General features: G+C 38.3%; 3 protein-coding genes across 4 annotated transcripts; 1 reads left to right on the plus strand and 2 right to left on the minus strand.

Annotated features, from left to right (window-relative positions):
- Positions 1-2,472: 2,472 nt before the first annotated feature.
- Positions 2,473-7,030, minus strand: LOC103467081 (mitotic arrest deficient 2 like 2). Its single transcript, XM_081608782.1, has 8 exons — positions 6,721-7,030; positions 5,793-5,911; positions 5,639-5,710; positions 5,469-5,569; positions 5,274-5,368; positions 3,986-4,059; positions 3,193-3,285; positions 2,473-3,041 (listed from the first exon to the last, which is right to left on the minus strand). Exons 1-8 carry the CDS (start codon positions 6,758-6,760, stop codon positions 3,003-3,005), a joined length of 633 nt encoding a protein of 210 aa, XP_081464908.1. The 5' UTR covers positions 6,761-7,030; the 3' UTR covers positions 2,473-3,002.
- An 87-nt stretch (positions 7,031-7,117) lies between these two features.
- Positions 7,118-12,979, plus strand: slc25a45 (solute carrier family 25 member 45). Its single transcript, XM_008413075.3, has 7 exons — positions 7,118-8,481; positions 8,753-8,891; positions 8,971-9,014; positions 9,094-9,165; positions 9,271-9,459; positions 10,466-10,700; positions 11,722-12,979. The coding sequence occupies exons 2-7, from the start codon at positions 8,855-8,857 to the stop codon at positions 12,000-12,002; spliced, it is 858 nt and encodes a 285-aa protein (XP_008411297.1). The 5' UTR covers positions 7,118-8,481; positions 8,753-8,854; the 3' UTR covers positions 12,003-12,979.
- A 791-nt stretch (positions 12,980-13,770) lies between these two features.
- Positions 13,771-23,147, minus strand: LOC103467031 (solute carrier family 35 member E2A). Of its 2 annotated transcripts, XM_008413073.3 has the most exons (10): positions 22,801-23,147; positions 21,603-21,740; positions 20,980-21,370; positions 19,234-19,369; positions 18,923-19,050; positions 17,829-17,949; positions 17,695-17,748; positions 17,545-17,617; positions 17,044-17,189; positions 13,771-14,929 (listed from the first exon to the last, which is right to left on the minus strand). In XM_008413073.3, the coding sequence occupies exons 3-10, from the start codon at positions 21,257-21,259 to the stop codon at positions 14,701-14,703; spliced, it is 1,167 nt and encodes a 388-aa protein (XP_008411295.3). In that variant the 5' UTR covers positions 21,260-21,370; positions 21,603-21,740; positions 22,801-23,147; the 3' UTR covers positions 13,771-14,700. The 2 variants fall into 2 exon arrangements, with proteins under 2 accessions (XP_008411295.3, XP_081464907.1); XM_081608781.1 differs by lacking the exon at positions 21,603-21,740.
- Positions 23,148-25,064: the final 1,917 nt, after the last annotated feature.

Raw genomic sequence — 25,064 nt, forward strand, 5'->3', positions numbered from 1 at the left:
GGAGGGATTATGTCTCTCGGCTGGCCTGGGAACGCCTTGGGATTCCCCCGGAGGAGCTGGAAGAAGTGGCTGGGGAGAGGGAAGTCTGGGCCTCCTTCTGAAGCTGCTGCCCCCGCGACCCGACCCCGGATAAGCGGAAGAAAATGGATGCATGGATGGATAATTGAGTTAAGAAAATTCAACCAAACAAGTAATAAAAATGACTTTTAGAAAAGAAATGTGAAAAGTGTCTCCTTGTGTAATTATGTTTGCATTCAGAACTTGACTCTTTTGCATGAATCAGGTAGACGTGTTGCACTGCTGAAGTGTTCAGGAAGCTCATGTGGTTTTGATAGCAGCCTTCAGGTCGTCTGCATTGTCGTTTCTGGTGATTCTCATCTTCCTCTTCATATTTCCTGAATCCTCAATGGGATTTAGGTCAGGTTGGTACGCTGGCCAATCAAGCGCAGTAACACCACGGCCATGAAACTGAAAAGTGTACGATGTCCAGCACAGCAGTGATGTAATTTCATGTATTTCAAGTCATAGGGGATGAAAGTAAAAACTGTTTTCATTGTTGCTCTTTTGTTGACAGCATGTCGGTTTTTTTTCTTTAACCTGCTCCAAACCTCTACATCCAATAATGTTTTTCCACTGATAGTTCCAACTGTTTTACTGAAGATTTGACAAGTTGATGAAAATCTCTTTACTGAAAAAGGTCTGTAACGTTCCTGCCAATGCAAATCTTTCCATTTGATTTGAACTCATTTTATACTTCAGTTTAGTTGACAACAGACAAAATATCATCAATTCCTCAAGTTGACATTAATTAATTTTAATCTAATGAGCTGAAAGCCTATTTTCTATAATCGATAGATAATAGCCCAATGAGTGCAAATAAATGTATGATTCTTTTTGTTGTAAATGAACTATTGATGCCACACAGAGAGTAAACAAACAATAATACTGAGGGGTTGTGTGGTGGGGGGGCTAAAGCTGAAGGGATAAAAAACTCTGGGATGAACTTTAGCTGAGGGTAAAATATGAAACTCTGCATCATTTAGTCTAAGTTTCCATCCAAGCCTTGGGACAGAGCTGTGTCTATTTTTATCAAGATCAGTTGTTTATTTTTAGCTGCACCTCTCCCCATGTTCTCAGCATAGTGTGTGGGTTTGGCCTAGATTTGGCCTGCACACAATTTATAGGGATGCTTCAATATTTACAATATTTATGTCAGGCTTACACTTTCTGTGTATGAGCACTATAAGTATTTTCTAATGGCTGAGAAGTAACTAAGAGCTTTGCTAATGAATGAGGTGCTCTAGAGGAAATTAAAGACCTAGCAACTGCCAATCTTATAAATTTATTTTTATGTACACAAAGCAGTCTGTTAGAGATACGAAGTTTAACTAAAACATTTATATAAACAATTATTAAATTATCTGCCTGCATATAGGTAGCTGTGAAAACGTTTTAGGGGAAGAAATTGAACAGTTGATTCAGTAGCCATGTTCAATTACCTTAACTGCACCAAACTCAACGTCTCACAGCAGTTTTGATAGCAACATTGTTCCTGGCTGTGACACTGATTGACTGAGAACAAACACAGTTTACTCTCAGTGCTAATAATCAGTTATTAAAGCTGATGCTTAAAGCAATGACAGATACTGTTGAATCAGTTTGTAGGATGGATTTAAAAGTCTATAAGATTATTTAAATGCACATAATTGTAATAGCAAATACAACAGAATATGTCTAACATCCTGTAAAAAAACCTCTTATCTATCCATACTTTGCACATCCTAAATTTAAAAAGTACTTTAAGACATTATGGAAAAAAAGCATAATCCTGAAAAATGAAAACTATAAATGAGTCATTTAACCTGCAGACATTCATGGCAGTATAAGCTACATACATGTGGCTTATTTTGAATATTTTTTCTCCATGCTTGTCCATTTCTGGACCTTTGATGGTTGAATTTGTTAATCTATGATTTCTGGAACAGACTCTAGTCTCCCTTCAACCTTAAACAGGATTAAGCAGGTATATAAAATGATGTGCAGTGATTTGAGTCTGTAAACCATGGAATAGACAAGAAAAACTATGAGGGTGAATTACAGAGACATTGCAGTGAATTATAATAAACATTAGGGGAAATATTTGTCGCTGGAATAGAACAGAATAACTTGAGTGACGTTGGACCCCGTCACCTTCTTCAAATTACAAAATTTCTGTCAAACGTTTGTGCCGCTATCATTTCAAAAATAAATGTTTCCTGAGATCATCAAAGATCAGCCATATGTATGCACCAAAAGGAATGAAGAAGCCACCTCAGTCTGTTAGCGACAGACTTATATCATGCAGAAACATGAATTATTTGTTTTGGTAAAATTAATAAAGATTATTTCCACTATTAGTCTCCTGTATTGTTCGTGGGGTTTGATCTCCTCCGATAACTTGGTGACCGTTTTGTCCAAGAACGTTGCCATATATAAAGAACATGATGCTTTTTTATTGCAAATCATTTCAGAACAATTGCATTTCAACACATCATGATTTGGCAACACATCAACACATAGGCACTTCTTGAAGCCAATTAATCCAAGTTCTGGTTTTGACATGAAAATCATAATAAATTCATGGTGTCATTTTTTTAATGAACAACAGTTAAAAACTGTTCATTAAATACTGAGACAGAACCAAACAGCACTTCTACAAAAAAAACAACACATCTTGAAATGCATTAATAGTACTCTCACTGGAGTTACAACTTCACACAGAATATCACTTTTCCAAACAGCATATTTCATTAAGGATTTAGCCAACAGCATCCCAGTGTTTCAGTCCGACTCACGCATCAAAAGGAAACCACCTCAGATATATTCCATGAGGTATATTTCACATTCCTGAAGCCACGTTTTCAGATGAACTCATCTTGCACCGGCAGGCTGCCATAAATATTCTGCTTATCATGTGCAGCTGTCACCGACGAGCTTTCCACAGCGCGATCTGTCGTCTCTCGCTACGTTTTCTGGGCTCTCTCCTCCACGTAGAGCTGCATCTGTGACAACAAAGCAAACAAATATGAAGAGCAGTAAACAGAGAAGCTTAAACACATGACATGAAAGACATTGTGGCAAACAGCTCCGCAGGAAACGTTCGACACGTTCAAACATCACAGTGATTCTGGTTTTATTTTTCCTTCAGCTGACCTTCACTATGTCGGACGTCATGGACTTCAGTGGAATGAGTCTCGGCTCCTTCATGTGAACTTCCTGCTCGTCTGCGACGATCCATGGAAAATCCTGAAGATGTAAACGCAGACAAGAGGCTGAACACATGCAAATGGTTGTTTTGTGTTTACATTTGATAGCAAAGTCAACCTTTTCACGTTTTGTCACATTTCATTTTCTATGTATTTAACTGGGATGTCATGTGACAGACCACAGTGCATGCTCAAATGTCCAAATTTGATTTCTGGATAAGGTCAAAGGTCAGTGAAGTGCTGTGAATGTTTCCTATAGGAAAGTAACACACATCTCAATATAAAGTAAACAAACTCTATAGAAGAGGCATAAATACTTTGCAACTTGTAACCAGCATGCTATTTATGTACTTGTTTCTTTTTTGTTTTGGGATTTCTTTGGTTATTTTTCAGTTTTGCCAATGACCAATATTCGTTCCCCCGGAGTTTCCGGACAGTCTGCTTTGCTTTATAACTCTGCTAGTTAAGTTTTAGAAAGCTGACTTACTGCTCTAACATCACTTTGCCTAAAACAAGTCACTTTCTCGTTTACTTCTGAAAAACAGGCTGACCAACAATTAACAAATGCATTTAATTTTGGAGGGCAGTACAATAAGGGGGGCTGAACATAAATGCAAATGACATGCTTTAATCTCACACAAAAAAATTTCATTGCAGTATGTGGAAGATTGTTGTCTTGTAAACAAAATGTGAAAAGGCGTAGTGTTATAAATAATTTTACAGTCCTGAAAAACACTCACCTTAATGACTTGAACCTTCTCCATGTTGCGTGCAGCAGCATCTCTGGTGTGCACAAGCACTGTGAAAGAACAACCTGAGACACAAAGGACACATTTCACTGTTTTTATCATCTCAACATCTTTTTACTGCTGTCGACTAGGCCTGTCATGATAGCCAATTTTTCTGGACCATAAATTGTCCCAGAAATGATTGCGACAAATGATAATATTGTCGCTTTGAAACCATTTTCAGCTAAAATGTTGATAACGGCATAATAATGCAAGTTCAACCTCTCATAGGCCAGAGGTTCCCAAACTGTGGAGCGCGGGAAGCCGCCTGAATGAAAACAAAACAAACAAAAAAAAAAACATGAACGCTGTATGCGCTGGGTTTTTACCTTAGAATGGCCAGTTCTCTATTATTCCTCTGTCAATTTGATACAGTAGGGGCTTCTGCACTTCCAATATCTGTGTCCTCTGTCACTTTTATCAACAGTTAAAACTGTTTAATCCGTTGTTGACATGTGGTAACCTGTTTTTCCGAGCCGCCTTTAAACGCAACATGAGCGCTACGACCCTCACGCTGGGTTGAGCGAGCGTCGCTCCTTCACCCTAACGTTCCTTCCCTGGTGGGGGGAGCGATCTATGTTTTCGCATCCTCCTGAATAATGTGTAGTTGCGCCACTGTGTAGACTACCGATGTTGTTGTCTATGTTCAGCTACGTACATTCATTTTGCTCCCAACAAAGTCGATCCACCTCCCTTCCCCCCGTTCTTAGAGTCAGCCCTCCCTTCGCTAACACACGTCGCTCAACCAGACAGCAATTTGTAATCCATAGGGGGGCACAGAAAATGTTTGTTCACCACTGGGGGGGCGCAGGAGAAAAAGTTTGGGAACCACTGTCATAGGCTAATGAATAATAATATTAATAATAATAATAATAATAATAATAATAATAATAATAATAATAATAATAATTTTCTACACAACATGCCACATTGGAACATTGGAACTGGACGACATTTTAAATATCCAAAATAAAACAACTGAAAAGAATAAATAAGACAAGCAAGAAAATAAAAACCAAGAACAACCAAAACTATAAATAAAATGGATTATGACTCTGTCAACAACATCGCCCTTCAAAAAATATTCATTATCAGAATAGAAATTAACAAGCCAAGTTTATCATGTGATTAATTAATTGTTTGTTGCAACAGGCTTACTATCGACCTATTAAATCAACGTTTAACACATTATGATTATCATTCCATTTGTCTTTACCGTTATAATGATAACTCCTCTCACCTGGTGGGTTGTTGTTTAAAACAGCATCACACACACTGATCTTCAGGATGAACGCTCTCAGCAGCTGCTCCACGTGTGACAACAAAGTGTCTGAGCTGTACCAATCAATTAATCCAGTTAGTGATCACAAATACAATTAAAGTGACTTTGGTAGCTGCTTTTCGGGTATTGCTGGTCCAAAATGAGGACGGAAACCTGATTGACAGCAGAGGAGGTTGGAAGATCTCAAACACAAATCTCTCGACCGGATGATGCTCTTTGTCCATGATGACCACGACCACCTTCTCTGCATCGTTCTGTGACGTAAACATAATAAACCATCAGCGAGAATAAAAACAAACCTGTCAGCTCCGAACTCGTCTTACCTTCTCAATGAGCGGCTTCACACAATGTAAAGTGTCTTGGATGTACTGATTCAGCTCAGGGTGACAGGACATCTGAGGATAATTGAGCCAAAAACAGAACACAGTCAAGCAGATCCGTTTTAGACGTGTCATGCACCAATTTGGAAATCTCTACCTGCACGGGTACATTGTATTTCTTCCGCTTCTGAAATATTCCAGAGGGATAGACTTCACGCACGTACAGGATGAGATGAATGGCGACCTCCAGGAACTCACACAAAATATCAGCAACCACTGGAAGAGAGGAGTAACCCTGAATCAGGCCACTTATGCACTGTTTAAGGGAGTATGATGAAAAACATGAACCAAACTGTGACAGGAAGTTATTTAATAATGACTTCATGAGTCAAATCAAGAAGTGGTAAATAAAACAGTTTTAGCAGGAAACTAAAACTGCCTTTTGGCACACCATTAGCACAGGGTGGTAGCACAGGTATGGACTCTAGGAGTGCAAACACTTGCATAAATCACACTTTTTCTAAAGAAACCCAATCAAAACAGCTGAAGTTTGTGGTTATTATGTGACAAAAGGTGAAAAAAAAGTTCAAGAGGTTTGCATACTATAGGCATTGCACAATAAACAACAGCAAAAATAAAATATACATTGTTTCTCATTCACACGGTTTATGTACGATCAAGGTTTTCACATTCCAGCCTCAAATATTTAGGTTTTAGAAAAATGACTGAACCCCATAAATGAGTTATAGGGTTAGTTTTTTATGTTAAAATCAAACCCCGCTAAAATATCTGACTCCTTAACTTGTTCTTATTGTTTAGGATAAGAATAAAACAGCTAAATGATCAACTCCAGCACCATAAAACAAATCTAATGTTCTATTTTATAATCAAACCACCAGAAAATGAGTAATCTACCAAATATTTCCACTTATTTCATCTCTCTAACAAGATTCAAATATTGTCCGAATGCCTTTTTATTAAAACAACAAAAAGCTATGAAACGTGCTGCTATGTTTACCGGGGATTCGGAGCACACAGCTTCAAAAAAGAAAACCAACTCCGTTTAATTAGTTTGACTGTCTTACCTTGTCCAAAGTTAAGGTCTTGTCTTGTCAGGGTTGTCATTGTTTATTTCCTAACAAAGAGAACAGAGGAAAAATGTTTCTTTGGCTAGCTCTGCTTGGGAAGCAGTAAAGTGTTCGTTTTGCTGCTAGTTGCTTTACATTCCTCTTTTGTGTCGATGTCTGGTAGAAATGTCAAGAATTAAAATGATCGTCTATAATCAGAGAACAGTGGCAGCAACACAAACCAAATTAAATGGGTATATTATAATCTTCTTAACAACCAAAAGAGCGGCTAATTTCGTGATGTTGCCGAGGATACCAAAACCTCGTGACGCACGTGAATGACGCAGCGTATTGTTTTCGCTTGCTCCCACTGGTCCAACAATGATGACGTAGGCTTAACCATTGGAACGGTTGGTTTTGTTTTTCTCTGTTCTGCCAGATGTATTACTATTTTTAAAATAAAATTTTGGGGAAATCTGTTAAGGTTTAGGAAAACGTTGCATTCTGCCATTAAGCAGGGCAATAGGGGAACAGATCAGTTGGTTCCAAAGAAATATAAAACGTTGGACAAATTTGCTTTAACAAATAACTTCTTTAAAAAACAAAAAAGTAATTCACTTGAATTTCCCTTTAATTAGTAGAATGAAATTTAAGCTGTGTCTCTAAAGAACTATGAACACACACGGCTTGTGTGTGTCTCTGTTTTGCACTGTGATGGAGTAGTGACCTGTCCAGGGTAACACCGGCTGGTTCTTCCCCGTGACCCTAAAAGGACAAGTGGGTATGACAATGGAATGGATTACTTCAGCAAGAAAAGGGAAAAAAATAATAACATATTGAACAAATTCTTGCGGCTATTTCATTCTCATTGCTCATGTCATTTGGATGAGACACAACGCCTTTTGGCATTTTCTATTGTCCTTTCTGGTATTTTATATTAGCTGATTTTTTTTGTACTTCCCATTTCTGTGCAAACATGTATAATTAATTAACATGCAATTTAAGATGTGTAAAATGATTCCTACACCTTGTTTTTTTCCATATTTTATTAATATTACAGCCACAATCTGTACAGCTGGTGCAGCAATTATGTGGCAATATCAGAGGTTTGTCAGAAAACATTAGTGAATAAACAGCTTCACAAAGAAACCCTTCATATTTTTTCTCCCTTCACATTTTCCTCCGTGCTTTGTACTGTTTCTGCAATTCCATTAAACATAGTGGAGGATGTGGTTGTAATGTGGCAAAGTCTGGAAACAGATGCAAGGTATTTGTATTGCATGGCAACATGCTATAAACAAACAGTAATTTTTGTTTGCTGCATTTTGCTTTTCATATGTGAAGAATAAAGTGTTTATTACCATTTTAAAATAATATTTTTCCAGATAAATGTTCAGCAATTGCATCTGTTTTCAAACAAATCCAAACGATATACGATTGGCAAATGCAGTTATTGTTTTTGTCTTCTGTTTCTTAAAAGGAGTAATTCGGTAAAGTAAAAAGAAAAATCAAGTTTTACACATGTTCTAGGTATCATTAGACTGTTCTACAAAAAAAGAAAATTGAGAATAGGTTTCGGAACGCTGCAAATAAATACGAAGAGAAATGTTGATGTGTGGTCTTTTATTTTGAAACTCCGACTGGGGCTGATATTACAACATGTTCAGAGTTGAAGCCAAAGATCACACACAACCTGCAACACTATGCAAGAATGTAGACGAGCTTTACTTTAAGCAGATCTGTCAGGAAGTTGTGACAATGAGGTGACACTTTCAGATGGTAAGCACTGTGGTCTCACTTCACAAACCTCTTATTTAGAGGCCATGTTTCACATTGACATAATCTGCATGTGGAATTGCTGTTTTTGTACAACCCTAAGCTGTCCAACCGAACTCACCCTTCTGATGAAAGTAAAATCCTTGTGATTTAACACTTGTTACAACTCGGAGAGGCTTATCCACTGTAAAAAAGTGCTACAGACTGGCAGAGTGTTCACTTTTCACCTAGTTTTTTTTTTTTTTAACTTCTTCACATATTAACTATCCAACAGCTGGCCATGCTGGAGTTTGCACATAAGCTGCTGTAAATGCATTGGTGTGCATAACCGTTAAAAGGGCACAAATACCCGGATCTCCTTGCAGATTGTGAAGTCATGCCGTTCCTGGAATTTGTAGCTGGGAGCATTTCAGGTAGAAAAATACTTGAAGAAAATGCAGCATGATGCTTGAATGGCTGATGTGACGACGTCTCCCTTGCTGGCTTTTGCAGGTGCAGTGGGGATTGCAGTGGGACATCCGTTGGACACAGTGAAGGTTACATGGAGCTCTGAAACCTGTTAATGTGTCATCGTGTCTAAATCACGCTCATGATGGAACAATGTTTTATTCGTAGGTGCGTCTGCAAGCCAAGTCTGCGTATAAAGGGATATTTGACTGTGTGGCTAAGACGTACTTGAACGAAGGAGTGGGTGACTCATCCTTTGTTTTGTTTGATATTTTCGATGAAGCACAAACCTGTTGCAATTAGGATTATGAGGTTGATGTTAATGTTTTGTATCTTCTCCATCAGTTCCATGGATTCTTCAAGGGTATGTCCTTCCCTGTTTTGACCACTGGCCTCGCCAACTCCATTGTCTTTGGCTCCTACAGTAACGCTTTAGATTACCTCTCTCAGTCTGATCGTCGTCTCGCCAGGCACTGCAGACAAGTGTCTTCACTGCAAGTCTTTGCTGCGGGTTGCTTTTCAGGCATCGTGCAGGTAAGCTCACTCATCGGCTCATTGGTTTTCACACAAACATCTTCTTACAGAGCCTCAGACGCATTCAAATAGCTGTGATTCCGTTTGAGTTTTGGGCTTCAGAATGAAGACTGTTCTTTTCAAGAACATAAAAGTGTGAAAACAAGCAAAAGCATATTAATTGTGACATGAATTTTAATATGATCAAGGACGTATTTTAAGTAAGAAAGAAGAAGTCAGTGATGTTTTACAGATTTTTAAATTGCTAGAAAGTCTGCCCATCTAGAGTGCGAGTGAAAACGCAAATGCTTAATCTATGAGATGTTATTTCAACCAAGCCTGCCTTCAGATAGTGAACATTTATTAAAGTAGATAAATCATTTACTTAATTCGCCTGCAGATGGCAGCACATGCCCAAAACTCAATCGCTACCAGAACAATAAAGTTTTGGAAAGATGAAGACAAAAAAGAGAAGTACAAGAAGTGTTTGGTTGGTTTTGGTTTTAATATTTTAATGAGAAACTTTATACTCATGCCATTAAATTGCATTGGTGCTTTATAGAATTTATCCTTTCAAATGATTACACTAATTTCAATATCACACAGAGATAACCCGATTAAACGCAAAAAGCATTTTTTTCAAAGGAGGATTTCAATAACAAGGGTATCCAACCCAACCTGGCCCTATTTTAAAATATAATTGCCCCTTAAACCAACAGTGATAATGGTGTGTCAGATAAAATGAATCAAATGTCATTGTTGATTTAACAAGAGGGAAGTTATATTTTCACATTTGTTTGGAAATCTCTTCCTCTTAATACACAAAATCATCATTTGAAATGTACATTTTGTATTCACTTACCATAACTTACTTTTTTTTTTGACTGACATTAAAGTTTGTTTGGTGATCTGAAGCATTACAGATGTTCATGAGACAGTAAGCGACAAAGTGCCAAAAAAATACATTCAACAAATCACATCTTCAGTCATTTGAGTGGATTATCCCTTTAAAATCCTTTGCTCCCAGGTGCTGGTTTGTGCCCCGATTGATCTGGTGAAGGTGCGCCTGCAGGGTCAAACAACGGCCGAGCGGTACCGTGGACCCGTACACTGTGTGGCAGTCATACTCCAGCAGGAGGGGGTCAGGGGTCTCTACAGAGGAGTGGTGGCTCTGGCTCTGAGGGACGTACCGTGCTATGGACTCTATTTCCTGCCTTATGAGCTCACTCGTAAGGCCCTGACTGAGACTGGAGAAGAGCCAGGTCAGGCTGAGCTCACTGACACAAGAAACCATGAGTCAGTCAGAGTATGCTAGGATGAAGGCCAAATCTAATTACTGTTCAATACATCATAATTTAAAAAAAATACACCTAGATGCTTCATTTTTGCTGCTCACACAACCACTAATACCACAACAAACACAAGAGTATAAGACAATAAACAACCAAGACCAATGCCTGACTTTCAAAATTGACCAAAGAAAAGTAGAAAGTTAGGCCAGAAAGTCTGTTATTGGAGTGAAAATTACAGGTCAGAGGTTATGTGACTTCTTTGGTGTGTGAGTAGGAGGATCACAATAAACTATATATATATATATATATATAATATATATAGTACTGCAGTACTACTATAATATTGACTATACTTCTTCTACTGGCAGATTATTTCACTTAAAACAATATATTTTTCCCTGTTAAAAGTGAGATAATCTGCTATTGGAATTGGTACTTTTTCATCCATATTAAGAAAGTATTAACTTAAAACAACTATTATATCTTACTGAACAGATACTTGCAAGTTAGTTTTGTCTTATTTCAAGTGCTCTAAGATATTTGCACCAGACAGACCAAAAGTACTTGGTAAGATTTAGTGTTTTTGAAGTGCACTCAAAGCAACGACCCAGGCAGCTTCAACAGAATTTCACACTAAACTTCCTATACTTTTGTTTGAACAAAATGTAGAAATTTCCCTTCCACTTCACATTTAGGCTCTATTCATAAATTCATCATTTTTTTTTTACTTAATTTCTACTCCTTTTCAAGCACGTTAAGATTAGATTATAATGGTACAAAAATATGTGTCTTTTGCATTCCTTGTTTATATCTGTTATTTTATACTGCGATCATTTTCAAAATAATTGAATAAATCAAATAAATTGTGTTAGTCTATCACGTCAGATGAAAAACCTTTCAAGTTAATGGTGGTGATGTGATGAAATGTTGAAAATTGCATAAAGATCTCCACGGTATCCAAAGAGAGTGCTAATGTCTTCTACATCTTCAGGTACCTTTGCCATAATGATGGCGGGGGGCGTGGCAGGCGTGGTGACCTGGGCGTGTGCCACGCCCATGGACGTTGTGAAAGCTCGGCTCCAGATGTCTGGAGCCGGTGGTCAGCAGTACAGCGGGGTCCTGCACTGCATAAGGGTGAGCCTGAAGGAGGAAGGAGTCAGAGTCTTCTTCAAAGGCCTCCTACTGAACAGCGTCAGGGCGTTCCCCGTCAACGCTGTGACCTTCCTGACCTACGAGAGCCTGCTGAAGAGCTTCTGTCCACCAGGCAAATAAAACTGTTTTCAGTAAACGAACGCCAAAGGACGCGAGAAACTTAACTGATAACTCTGATATCTGATATCTCTGTTTGCAAATTTCTTTGCAAAAAGAGATTTTCGAATCTCTTTTTGTTGTACGCAGATCAAGGCTAAAACAGCCAAAGTTTGTCCCCATGTGAGATAATGTATGCTCTGATAAACGATACACAAAGCTAAGCGGCTTAGCTATCCTTCAATACCTCAGTAACACAACAGAGAATCCAATATTTTTATTGTACAAACTTTTCCATGTTGCAGATGTGCAAATACGCTTACTTTCAACATCAAAACCTGTTATTACCTAACACTTAGGTTAAATGATTAAGAACAATAAATTAAACACCGAGTCCAGTCATGTCTGTAAAGTATCTGTGATGATTACGCCCCTGATTTGTACAATGCACATACTTTGGGATGAAGGGTGTCATTTTTAGTTTTGCTACTTTTGCTGTGACGGCTTCGTTTGACTTTTTATTAATACTTAATTTCTTCATGTTTAGAACCATATAAAATGTCTTTTAGATTCACATACATGAATTATTTGGCTTTTCCAAGTCCTTTGGTAGCTACAAATGTGAACCTTTAATTATGTTGTAACCACACATCTACCTCAAAAATGCTACAGGTCTCCACTCTTCTTGCAGATTTTGATGATCTGTTAGGCCAGTCCTAATCCCAGAACTGCTGAAATGTTTTGAATTATTCTGCTGGTTTGCTTATGGTAAGTGCAGTCAGTGTTATCTGACCCTGAAGGTTTTATTACAAGTTGTCAAGATCCGAATTTATGTCTTAAACTAGTTTTGGACTTTCAAAGCCGATTAGATTTGCCTTGTAACAGGTCATCAATGTGAAACGTGTTTTTTCTGCACACATCTTTCAAATACACTTTATGCTGTATGTACTGAGATTCTCCAAAATAATGAAGAACTGTATTAAAAGGGTCACTTTTGTTAAGAGTGGGTTTTTTTTCTTTGAAAATATCAGAGAATTCTTTTGGTGTGTCGTGCATATATGTGTTCAGATAATATGTGAGGCAGCATTTTTACTTATTAAAGTCTGTTTTGGTATGTTTGTAAACTCTTACCATAGTTCTATAGATTTGAAATAAAGATTAAGTTACTCAGGTCATATAATCAACCATAGAGCACAAAATATGATTCTGTGCTCCCATTTCTACAGCGTGCAATCACAAGCCAACATTTTTACCGGCAGTGTGTATGAATAACTTCTAAAGCAGCGGTCTGCAACCTGCGGCTCCGGATCCACATCTCACTCTTTGGACCTTCAACAACGGCTCTTAAAAACTGCCTAGAAATGCTAAACAACTTGAATTTTAAAAATACATATAACAAAAGTAAGTTTTTATTGTGTGCATTTTATTTCATGGAATAATTGTATTTAATTCCCATGACAGAATGACAATTTTTTAAAATTATTATTATGCTTGAAACTTTGTGCAACTATCAACATCCCAAGCAAGAAAATGTAGTCATTATCCTTTTGAAAAGGTTTGCTTTTCTTTGTGTTAAAACCTAAAATAGGAGTAGAGTTGTTGCTCTTTAAAAATAACAGATTTTCTGTAGCAGATATTTGTCAAAAAACAGTCTTTTTTTCCCCATAAGGTCAGGTAATATTTGTGGCTCTAAACCCGTTTTATTTACCTCGACTGAGGGCAGAAAATGTCTCCTTGGATTGTTAAAGACGGCCAGAACTTGCAAACCAAATGAATGACTTAGACAACCTGCTGCAGGCCGTAAAACTTTAATTTTTCTGTAGTGAACAGCATATCGATAAACTCTCACAGATAGATTTACATCCTTAGTTTGGAAAACCTCAGACATACAGCTTATGGTTGGTTGTTTTCACCTTCTTTATTTAAAACAGATTTAAGTTAGAAGATACCAAAAACATCCACGTCTGTTTATGTGCACAAACTTGCAAACGGTCAAACCGCAACAAAAAGCAGCAACGTGAAGCGAAGTTTATGTTCGATTCGTTCAGCTCTAGCTGTAAATCTGATCACAAAGGAAAAGATAAAGCCGCACCTTTTGGCACAAAACTTCATGAAAGAGTAGAAGAATAATAGAGATGATGACTGATAACCGGTGAGCCATAAGACCGTTTGCTGTTTACACAAACTCCAGCCAACATGACTGGTCACAAAGTCCTTTTTTTTTTTTACAGAAACAAAAAACAAACATTTACATGACAGCATTCCTAGAATGCAAATCATGGCTTTCTAATATGTCACATTTTCCTACAAATGTGTCAAGCCAAACAACAACAACAACCAAAATTCAGGCACCAAAGACTCTTTCACATATTTATAACCTTCAGTGAGTTTTTAAGGACGCACTGGACGACGCAGTACGGACTGCACGACCCGGGACAGTTTAAAAGCTGCAGCTTCGACACATTTAGCAACGTCTCTACCACAGAATGAAGAACCAAGCAGCACTTCCCTGAGCTTCTCATGTTGACCGCTTTAAAAAATAAAAGTAAAAAAGACACAAAAAGAGGACACTTAAAGGGCTCATGAGGTTAAAACGGGTGGTAAAGAAATACTGTTTGTCTCGTATCCACAGGAATGCAGAAGGGTTTAATCTAACAGACGTCCCCGTTCAACTTCGCCTCCATGAAGGCCGTGTCTATCTGGAATATGTGGCATTTAATCCTCACTTAACCTGTGAAGGTTCAAAGTCCTGGTCCCGTAGAAGTGGTCTGCTGCTCTGCTCGCCTACCATGGCCTGCAGGGTCTCCCTCTGGATCTGCCGGGCCTTGTTGTACAGGAGGACGCCGATGAAGACGACGACGGTGCCGGTGGCGCTGAGCAGGGTGATCTGGTTGCTGAACACGATGACGCTCAGCCAAACCGACAGGGCGTGCTTCACCGTGCTGGCGACACTGAGGATGAGGGAAGAGTCGTTGCTGCTGGGTTTTTAAATCTCACCTACAGAATTGGTCCTCGTCGACTATACACTGTGAAACCATATCATGTCATATGTGTGCCTCTGCAGGGTGTCTGCAGGATTCAGCAAGTCAAATGTAAAACTTTTTAATGTCGCCTCAAATGAAATTTAAGACAGAGAAAAAAACCTTAGGGCTCGTCGAGGGGACTTGCTGAATTACAATCAATATTAATTGCAAATATTGGTGTTCTGACCACACTTCTCTTCTTTCTCAGATGTCATATGGATGGTCAGATCTGTACAATCAGATATAATCTAATGTCTGAATATACCACAGTTTCAGCTGCTGTGTGCCGAGTGAAGATCAGCAATAAAAGAGGTTCTGCGGCGCTGATGTTCACCGCAGATATGAGCGCAACAGCAAAGGATCAGCACATTGCATCTCTGATTTCTGCTGACTCATGGCAAACGGGTCGAATTCAAACCAAGGAAGTTAATTTAAATAAGTTTCCTTCAAGGATCTTTCAACCATTTAAACCACATTTCTGAAAACCTAATATGAGAATTGGCACCAACATCAGCTTCTTTCTCTGCACACTTTTACACAGCATTTTTGTTACGAGTGTGAACAGTAATAAGATGCGTCTCTAAGGCTTCTAAAAGGAAATAATGTGTCTTAGTTTCACTGCAACACTTTTTACGCATTTTAATTTGGCATCTGCTGTTAGCTATTCTTAGAATTGTATTTATTTCCTCCTATCTTTTCACCGCAGGTGTCACTAAAACTTGAAGGAATAATCAGAGCGATCAGTCTGACAGCCTTCACAGGTGGCGGTTTGTTTTTCCACTTCTCAACAAACCAGCAAAACCAGTCACCATCTTTTCTTTTTTTTTTTCTTTCTTTTTTTTTACTCTTTGTTAAAATAAGAATGGGTTATTAGGACTAAATTGTGGTGTACATTAGGAGGGAGTACATGTGATCACATGAAACACGTTATCTCAGGATTAATCCCAACTTCACCTGGACTTTGTTGCGCTGGAGATAACAGCGAACATGTTCAATAGCTCACCTCTGGAAAGCTCACCTGATAAAGTCGGTTGTAAAATGTTGAAATAGGTCCAGGAAGATACATTAAACCAAATTAAAATGGTTCCCAGTAAGCCTGTCACAATAAGCAATACATCAATTAATTGCAATGTAAATGAAAATGAGCGAGGTCGTTTCCGTTTGGACAACAGTCGCTAAAGAGATGCTCCCCTTACATGTCGTTGAAAAGCCACCATTTTGAGAAACTCTGTAAACATTTGTCTCCCAGTATGAAGCTTTTAGTTTGCACTATCTGCCGCTTTTGCCTGCTTTTCCCCCTAAGAATTATTATTTTTCTGAGATGTAATTTTGGCTACAGAGACTTCAGAATTTGTTTTAATGATTGTTTTGCTAGTTCATTTTGGATATTTAAAGTGTCAAATGTTAACCCTTTCATGCATGAATTATGATCCTTTGTGTCAGGATTTTTTTCAAATTTTTTATTTTTATTTTCTTAAGGCATAAAAAAATTATTTTATTTTGTTTAGGTGATCCATTGTAATTTTCTCCAAATACAAAGTTGTTATTTGAAAAATGCATCAGTAGTATTGTTCTTTAGGGGTTATCTGATGTCACAATATCTTTTTTTTACCTGCTAGAGTCGTCTACACTGGAAGGAGGGACCGGGTCGGTCGGGATGATTTTTTTGTCTGTCTGCCATATTGGATTTAACAAAAAATAACTTCTTGCATTTTCAGCTGATGGCCAGTGGCTGATATTGTATTTTATGATGCATTAGTGTCCACTTCAGTGGACACTAATGCAGTGGTCTGTGTGCATTTATAACATAAAAATCCACAAGTAGCACAAGAAAATGGCTTTTAGACAGCTGTTCACTGTAGTGACCACTATGCATAAGAGGGTTAATAAGCCATTATTACTATTTCTACTTGGGGAAAAAAATGTCTTAAAATAACAATTATATTGTTTATCCCAATCATTTCTGGGACAATTTATGGCTCATCAAAATTTGTCCTCATGACAGGCCTCGTTCCCGGTGAGAGTTTGTGGATTGGTGCTACCTGAAAGTGACGGGGGAAATCCGTCCCATCAGGGCGTAGGCCGTGACACTCTGTAGGTGAAACAGGCCGCCGTCAAAAAGCAGCAACAGGATAACGTCCTGATTGAACAAGAAGCTCTGTCCACTCTTTCCAGCTGCCGGGACGTCCTGGAAACATGGAGACAAGAGTCATTAATTATTCCATCTGTACTTTTTCAGTCTTATCAGTCATTAGTGGAGCACTTTGACCTCAGCAAACAGAGCTGGGCTGATACATCGCCTAGCACCCTGTACCATATCACGTTTTCAGATGTTGTCACTTTCTAATCAAAACCTTCAATGAGATTTCATCTGAGCAATTTTGCGGAACAAGGACAGCTTCCACACAATGTTCACATGATGTGTGGCAAGCATTTCAATTTGTTTTAATAGAATTTTAATAGGACTATGGCCTCTAAAGATATTTAATTAGCTGCATCGACAATTCAGATGAAAATAAATAAGGGAATGTGTGTTTACTCACCAGGAGGAACACCCAGGCAGGGATCAGCATAATGACTGCTGCTGCGCTGGTGTAAAACTGCAGTTCCGGGGGGCTACGACAACGGCAACACTGATTTAGAGAGTCTTTAAAACACGACGTTAAAAATGAGGTGACCTTTAACTCTTCTACCTAAATCTGTACGTGTCCCCACTCAGCAGTTTCTTGGAGAAAACGTTCTGCAGGCTGGGATAGAGAAATAAGCGGTTAGTCAAAGTGTTCACAGTTGAGAAGCGGCTGCGTGGAGCTAGCGCCGAGGCAGAGACCAGTCCATGATGTTAGTGGAGAGCGCGGCGCAGAAGCCGAGCATGTTGAAGCTGATCTCCGACGCCGTGCAGAGGGCCAGGCCAGCCATGACAGGAAACAGAGACAGGTTTACCCAGAGGCCTGAAGATTGGAAAACAAATAAATGAGTCACCGCTCAGGCTATCTGCAGGTTTCAGCAAGTCAGATTCAAGACTTTTTAAAGCCCCTTTTAATACCACATTGAAACAAAGACAAAATATACAAATATGTAAATAAAGGAGATGGCTTGGAAATCCAAGAGTAGCAACTGTAACATTTCTGGGGTCTGTTTGTGGCTCTTGGCAGCTGCTTTGTGCTCTCTACAGCCTAAACTCCCCAGAGTGTCATAATTAAAAGTTTATTTTTATTTTTTTTGCATTGAATATACACAGCCTCGCGAAAACGAACGTCGTCCAGCCAGCTGCTAATAAATTTGCAATTACTCATGATGTGCGCAAAAAAGCCAGCTAACTAAGTAGCAAGGGTACATTAGCATTAGCCTCACCTGCCTCGAGTCACAGAATGCAGTGAATGAAGAGGTCTCACACTTTTGCCCAACAGAAAACTACATACACAAGATTAATTAGTGCTGCCACGACAAAATGCAAGACTCGTATTTGACGTATTTAAACTTGAACTTTTTTTTTTTATTAATGTAAGACATTTTAAGGCCTTTATTTTAGGTACATTAATTAAAAATGTTAAATTACAGGATGTGCAGACACCTCCACTGCTACTTTCAAGATGAAACCTGATTTCTCCTAGCCAATGGCCTGGCATAGAGAGACACTTCTACTTCATTTAGAGTCCTCAAATTATCGCTTACTCTATGATCAAAGCTGCTGTAGAGCTTCAAGATTCCACTTTATTTACAATTTGCTCAGCTGTCTATCAAAGGCTCCCCCTGCAGATAAGGGATGTCAATATTAATATAATTCAACATGACTTTGCACATCCCTCAGGTTGACTGGCCTAACAAATGAAATCTGATGTCGTTCTGATTTAAAGAGGAGCAATTGCTTAGCCAAACAGAAAACAAAGCCTGATTTACTACAGTAAGAACATGTTTGTTCACCTGTGTATTCTCCAAGGATCAACCTGGACATGATCACAGTAAAAATGGGCGCCGAGCTCTTCACCGTTTCAGCGAATGACACCGCCACGTTCTTCAGACTCACCAATCCCAGAACCACGGTGGTGAACCTAACAAGAGCACAGACAGACAATGCAGCTGAGTGACGTCTAATTTGCATTTCTGGAGGCTGTATCGGTAATGTAATGACGCTCTCATCTGGTTTTGCGATTCCAAAGCAGGTAGTCGATATTTGCATATGAACACCTTCATATGTTCAAGTGTTCACGTGGTTTAATGACAAAGGCGAGCACCTCATTAGTCCAACAAAGAGCATGATCATGATGAAGTTGGATGGATATTCAGATCTGGACTTGTGCTGGTAGAGGCAGCAGGGAATGAACATCTTCAGGCAGCCTATGATGGTGGTGGAGAGCATCTGAACAGCACCTGCAGGAGCAAGAAGAAACGGTAAAAGCTTGAGTTGCTAATGGAGATGTTAAATACAACTTTCACCAGCTAAAAAAAAGACCTGCTAACTTCACTCAGCAAATTTAGGAGCTTTTCTGTATATTCTAACAATTGACAGTTTATAGTAGCTTGCAGAGGTCCAAAATATTTTCACATTTGGTAATGTTACAGCAAGAACCTTCTGTGTATTTTGTGTGTGTGTGCGTGTGTGTGTGTGTGTGTTTAGATTTGATGTGATGCACCAATGCAAAACCTCCCTTTGTTCAGACACTTTTTCCACAGTAAAAATCTCCACTTTTCAAGCATTTTCAATGCAAGTTTACAAACCTTTCCCGCACCACACTTTGGAGATTAAATCAGTACAAATAAATTAAAGAAGACAGTTTCAATTCATGATAATATGACATCATTTATTGCTGTTATTAGTTTTGTTATGGATAAAATCATTCTGTGTCTTTCTTCTGTCTCTTTTATCTACTCACATGCGCACGGCAGCTTGCACATCCATAACATGTACAATTGGCGACAGTCACACATAAACAAAAGCTCAACAACCCTTACAGAGGGAGCAGAATGAGGAGAAGAATAAAAGCAGAACTCGCGCTACAATCTTTGCTTCACTTGGTGTCAGCCCGAAGGTGAACTGAGTGGAGCCCAGTGAATGTCTCTCTCTATCTGTTCCATTTGTATGATTTGCAACGTCTGATCACTTTTGGCATTAAAGCCTGTTTTATGCTGAACCACATCTCACTATGCCTCAAGGTAATTTACACCGAGGGGTAAACAAACTGGAAAACAAACCTGGGTGGTGCACAAAAGGGAAAATGGGTCAACTACAGCAGTATTCTACACAGCAGGAAGAAGTTAAGCTGAAATATAACAAAATCCTATGCTTTGAAAATTTTTTCTCACAGTCTGTACACTTCGGTGTGAGAATAAAACGCACATTTAACAACAACAAATAAATCCTCTAATTTCAATAACTTTTATATATAATATATAGCATATAAGACAATCTTTATTTCAATGACACAGATCAACAATTAATTGAAATATAATAATAATAATCAACAATTAATTGAAATATAATAATAATAATAATAATAATAATAATAATAATAATAATAATAATAATAATAATAATAATAATAATTATTCATTACATTGAACAAATTGGCTGAAGTAAAGGCAAATGAGTTTTCCGCTCAAATGAAATGCTCCAACATAATATAAATGATAACTACAGCTTTACTACAAAACTGTGCAGGTAGAATATCAAGCAGTTTCAAGAACTTTATACTGAAATTAAGCACTTTCCAAATTCCAAATTGAAATTCTAGCATATTTAAGGCTTTGAAGCACCTATACAAACCCTGGCTAATGCAGATGAATGAAATCCAGTGCAATCAAATGCCTTCAAATGTTGCCTTAATCAAATCAAAGTCCAGAACTAAATACAATTGAGAATTTTGATGAGGCTTGAAGATTGATTCAAACTTATGTTCCTCAGAACAAAAAGAAAATCTTTTGTAAAAAAAAAAAAAGCAAGGTGTTAGCTTAGCACTGATTAGCCAGGACTCATTCCTTACCCAGCATGCTGGGCTCCCCCTCAAGCAGCGACAGGATGTACTTGTTGAGAAACAAGGTGCAGAAGCTGAAGAAGTACCAGAGACCCAGGTAGGACAGGGAGCGCCAGTTCCACACACCGGACTCCGCCTCGATCACCGTGGTTTCTGTAACCGTGATCTTCAGCACCTGCTCCCCCGGCAGGCTCTCGCTCCGGGCCAGCACCACGCGCTCCTGCCGGGTGTGGAACGGCGACAGAAAGTGCCAGAGCGAATGCTTGGCCGGCTGTTTGTTGCCCTGCATCTCACCTGCTGACTGGGTGGATTCACAGGGGACCTGTGCAGCTGATGAGCGGCTTTGATGGCTAGTTCATATTCTGACGAACAATGGAAATCATGAGCCTCTTGAGTCTCCCTGTGATGGAATTAAAATTATTTGTTAATTGAAATTGTAAGAACAAAATTTTCCGCATGCACAAAAAATAAAATGACACAAAAGTATTAATATCCCCTTAAATTTGACACACTTTTCTGTGCTGCGACCTCACACTTTAATTTATTGGGGTAATACATGTAACAGATAAAGTAGTGCACGATTGTGATGCTGATGGAAAAGGATGAATGGTTTTGTTTTAGAAATATCTTACATATGTTGGTGAGCTGTGTTGGCGCAAGGGTAAAAGCACATCCCACATACTGAGGCCTAGTCCTCGATGCTGACGACACAGGTTCCAGTTCGGACTGATGACCTTTGCTACATGTCTTCCCCCTTCTCTCATTAGCCACTAGAGCCACAAAAAATAAAAAATAAATTTAAAAAAAGTGTGGTGTGCCCTGAACAATCTGTTCCCCCAGTAAAAGGTAGACACTGCATCAACCTAGAGGGATGCTTTATTATTATTATTATTATTATTATTACAAATGTATGGACCAAGTGTGGTGTGTCTTTTCTGTTATTACAACCATGGAAGATGGATGGAGCTAATTACAGGACAGCCCTGGACGAAAACCTATGAGAGGCTACAAAAGACTTGAAACTGGGACAGAGACTCACCTTCCCTCTTTATGTTGACCCTAATTATAGATTTGGATATACAATGGAGTGGCTCAAATTAAAGCTTATTCATGTGTCAGAATGGTCTGGTCAAAATCCAGTTGTAAATCAAATTGAGAATATGTGGCAAGACACATGTTCTTATATTTTTAAGCTCTAAAATTTGCGAAGAAAAATGTACAACATTTAGTGTTTCCATTTGTGTCAGCCTGGAAGATATAGCTGAAAAAATGTGCAGCTGGACGGACTCTGAAATATAATAAAGTATGTATTTAACAACAGAACTGAATCCACATGTAGGCCACACTGCCAGATTTGTTTTTGTGTAAAATGTATGGACCATGTGTCATTTGTCTTTCCTTTTATATGAAAAAGCAAAGCACACATTTGTTACGTATACAAATCATTTTCAGAGTGACATTTTTCTTTTTTAAACACTGAAAATGCTTTGTTGATAGCTGCATTTAAAGCAGAACGTTTCCTTCGTTTAATGAAGTCGTTGAAAATTCTTGTGTCGTTAATTCTACTAAAATGAATTTTAGGAGCACCTCCCTACGTTATTACTGTATAATGTTTGTATTTATTGACTTTATGAAACTTATATAAATCAGAATGCGACCAAACAATAAAATTGTAAACCGACAATCAGATATTTTGATAAAGCTTGAGTAAACACCAAAGTGGGGAATTACACGCAGTTCTAACGGCGGAACTTGTCAAATTAACAATTGAATGAGGGCAGTTGGCGTTTTCGGTCATAAAAACCTTACAGCCAGAAACCAAACTCTTACCTCTGGGTAAATGTGGTTGCTTCAGCTTTGGCTGCAGAGCCAGCTGCTCTGTAGAGGTTTTCCAAAGGAGGAAGCTGCACATTAACGCTAGCTAGCTGTGTTTGTTTTCTGCAACAAAGGGAGTGCCTCCTCCCATTAAACCACCCGCCATGTTTACTATGCTACACTACATGACGGAGCAGTAACTAAACAGAACCTCGGTCCCATCAGAAAACGTGCCGCTCACTGAAGGTAACAGGTTGTTAGGCACCTTAGGTTGAGACGTGGCTGCTAGCAAATTACACGCTGCGTCAAGCTAGTGTTAAACAGCCGAAAGAAAAAGGAAGTGATACTATTTTAATTAACCGTTTAAATTAAGGTAACTGCTTAACAGAAAACCATTGAATTAAATATATACATTTTATTATTCCACCAGAACATGTTTTGTTCAGAATGAAAATGTGTAATGCTATGAAGTCAGTGAACGTAACAAAACAAATCAAAGCACTTTTATTTTTGTGATCAGTATAACTCACATCCGGTACAGTTTACAACTTGTCACAGCAATGTCAGAAAGTCAAATGCCCGACATTTGTTTTTTATATTTTTTCCTAATTTATCATACCTAATCTGAATCTAAAGTTTTATCTAACGTTAAAATTAAATAACTGTCTAAAAAATTAAAAGTATTTTGCATCTTAGCAAAAATATATTATAATTCCACGTATTGACCACTAGAGAGCAGTAAAAACGTAAAACTGTCCTACAAAAAATATTGTACTTTTTTTAATGATACAATTTCTTTATTATTATTTTTATTATTATTTATCGAAAAAAATATGATGACGTCCAAAAAATACATAACAATAAAAAAAATAAAAAAAAAAACAGCATAAGAAACACATTGTTGGAAGTACAAGTTTAAAAATCCCGATAACACAGATGGTAACATTGATGCATTTCAGGCTAATCAAACATAATTTAATGTTGATTAAAGCTGACAAAAAGGCAAAGTGGTGGCCAATAGTAGCAGAGGGAGTTAGAAGACGTTTATGAAATGTACCCATCTCATGTTTAGAATTAAATTGCTTGTTTGTGTGCTTTGGAGTTTCTGTGCTGTTCAATTTTTTTGCGAAGCGAGAAAGCTTGGTAGCTCTTGAATTGCTACACAATGGAGCCATGTTTCCGTCAGCCCACTGGCTGCAATGTCGACACCTTGAGATGCCATGAGATCTAAATTCTGAACATCATGGCATGGGGTGCATCCCAGTTTTCCATGTCTATTATATAACCATTCATTTTAGCTTTTAAACTCGTTATATTGATCCTGTGTCCAGACAGAGGCCTAGCATCACGACCTGTTTGTTCTGAAGATCCTGCAGCTTCCACTTCTCTTCCTAACATGGCGCCTCCTCACCCTGACTCTCATATTGATAGGAGGAACCACGGAGCTCTGTTAGGTTAAAGCTTATCTTCTGAAGTTGGGATATTTTTCCCCCAACAGGTTCCAGAGGAATCACCTCAAACCAGATGTTGGACTGGATTTTATTTCAATGTCATTTGTGAATGTTAGAGCCTCATTTCAACAGTGGAGCTACAAAGGTTGAAAAAGGTTATCATTTTGAAGAAAGCCTCATCAACATAAATAAGAGACAAAAAAATTTGTTTGATAGAAGAAAAACCTCTCAGACTCTGAGCTCAAAACAAGATGCCAGAGAGCACCAAACAACGAGTCAGAGGAACACGTGCGGGTCTCACGAACAGCACGAACAGTTCAGAAACAATAATGAAATGTGAATAAAGCTACTTATTAACTGATTAAGTTGTGTTTTATATTGTTCTTGAAAAACTAATCAGTCACAGCTGATTAGTGGGTTCACAACGGCTGCACAGTGAACCCATTGATTTTTTTTCAGCAGACAGCCTCTCCCCTAACGTTTTAGGGTAAGCAGTACCTGACCGTATCCGCTTACTTTCACCCCTGCAAATGCTTCAAACAAGGGTTCACTAGACACTATTGCCTTTGTATTTTTTACTTCTACAATTAAGCCAAAAATTATCCATACCCTTGAGTTTTTTCTTTTTCGTTTTTTTTTTTAAACCAAAATGTCTCTTCGGTATGGACAGCTACATTTTTGAATGTATGAATGAAGGCTTCGGGGAAAATATTTAGAAATGTATTGTAAAAAATAATTGTCTGGACATTGATAGGTAGCATTGCCTTGGAAAACATTTTATATTGGGCCATTGTGTTCTGTATAAAACAATTCACAGTGGAGACGAAA

This window comes from Poecilia reticulata, chromosome 7 (genome assembly GCF_904066995.2).
Source record: "Poecilia reticulata chromosome 7, P_reticulata-male-v2, whole genome shotgun sequence".
NCBI lineage: Eukaryota > Metazoa > Chordata > Actinopteri > Cyprinodontiformes > Poeciliidae > Poecilia > Poecilia reticulata.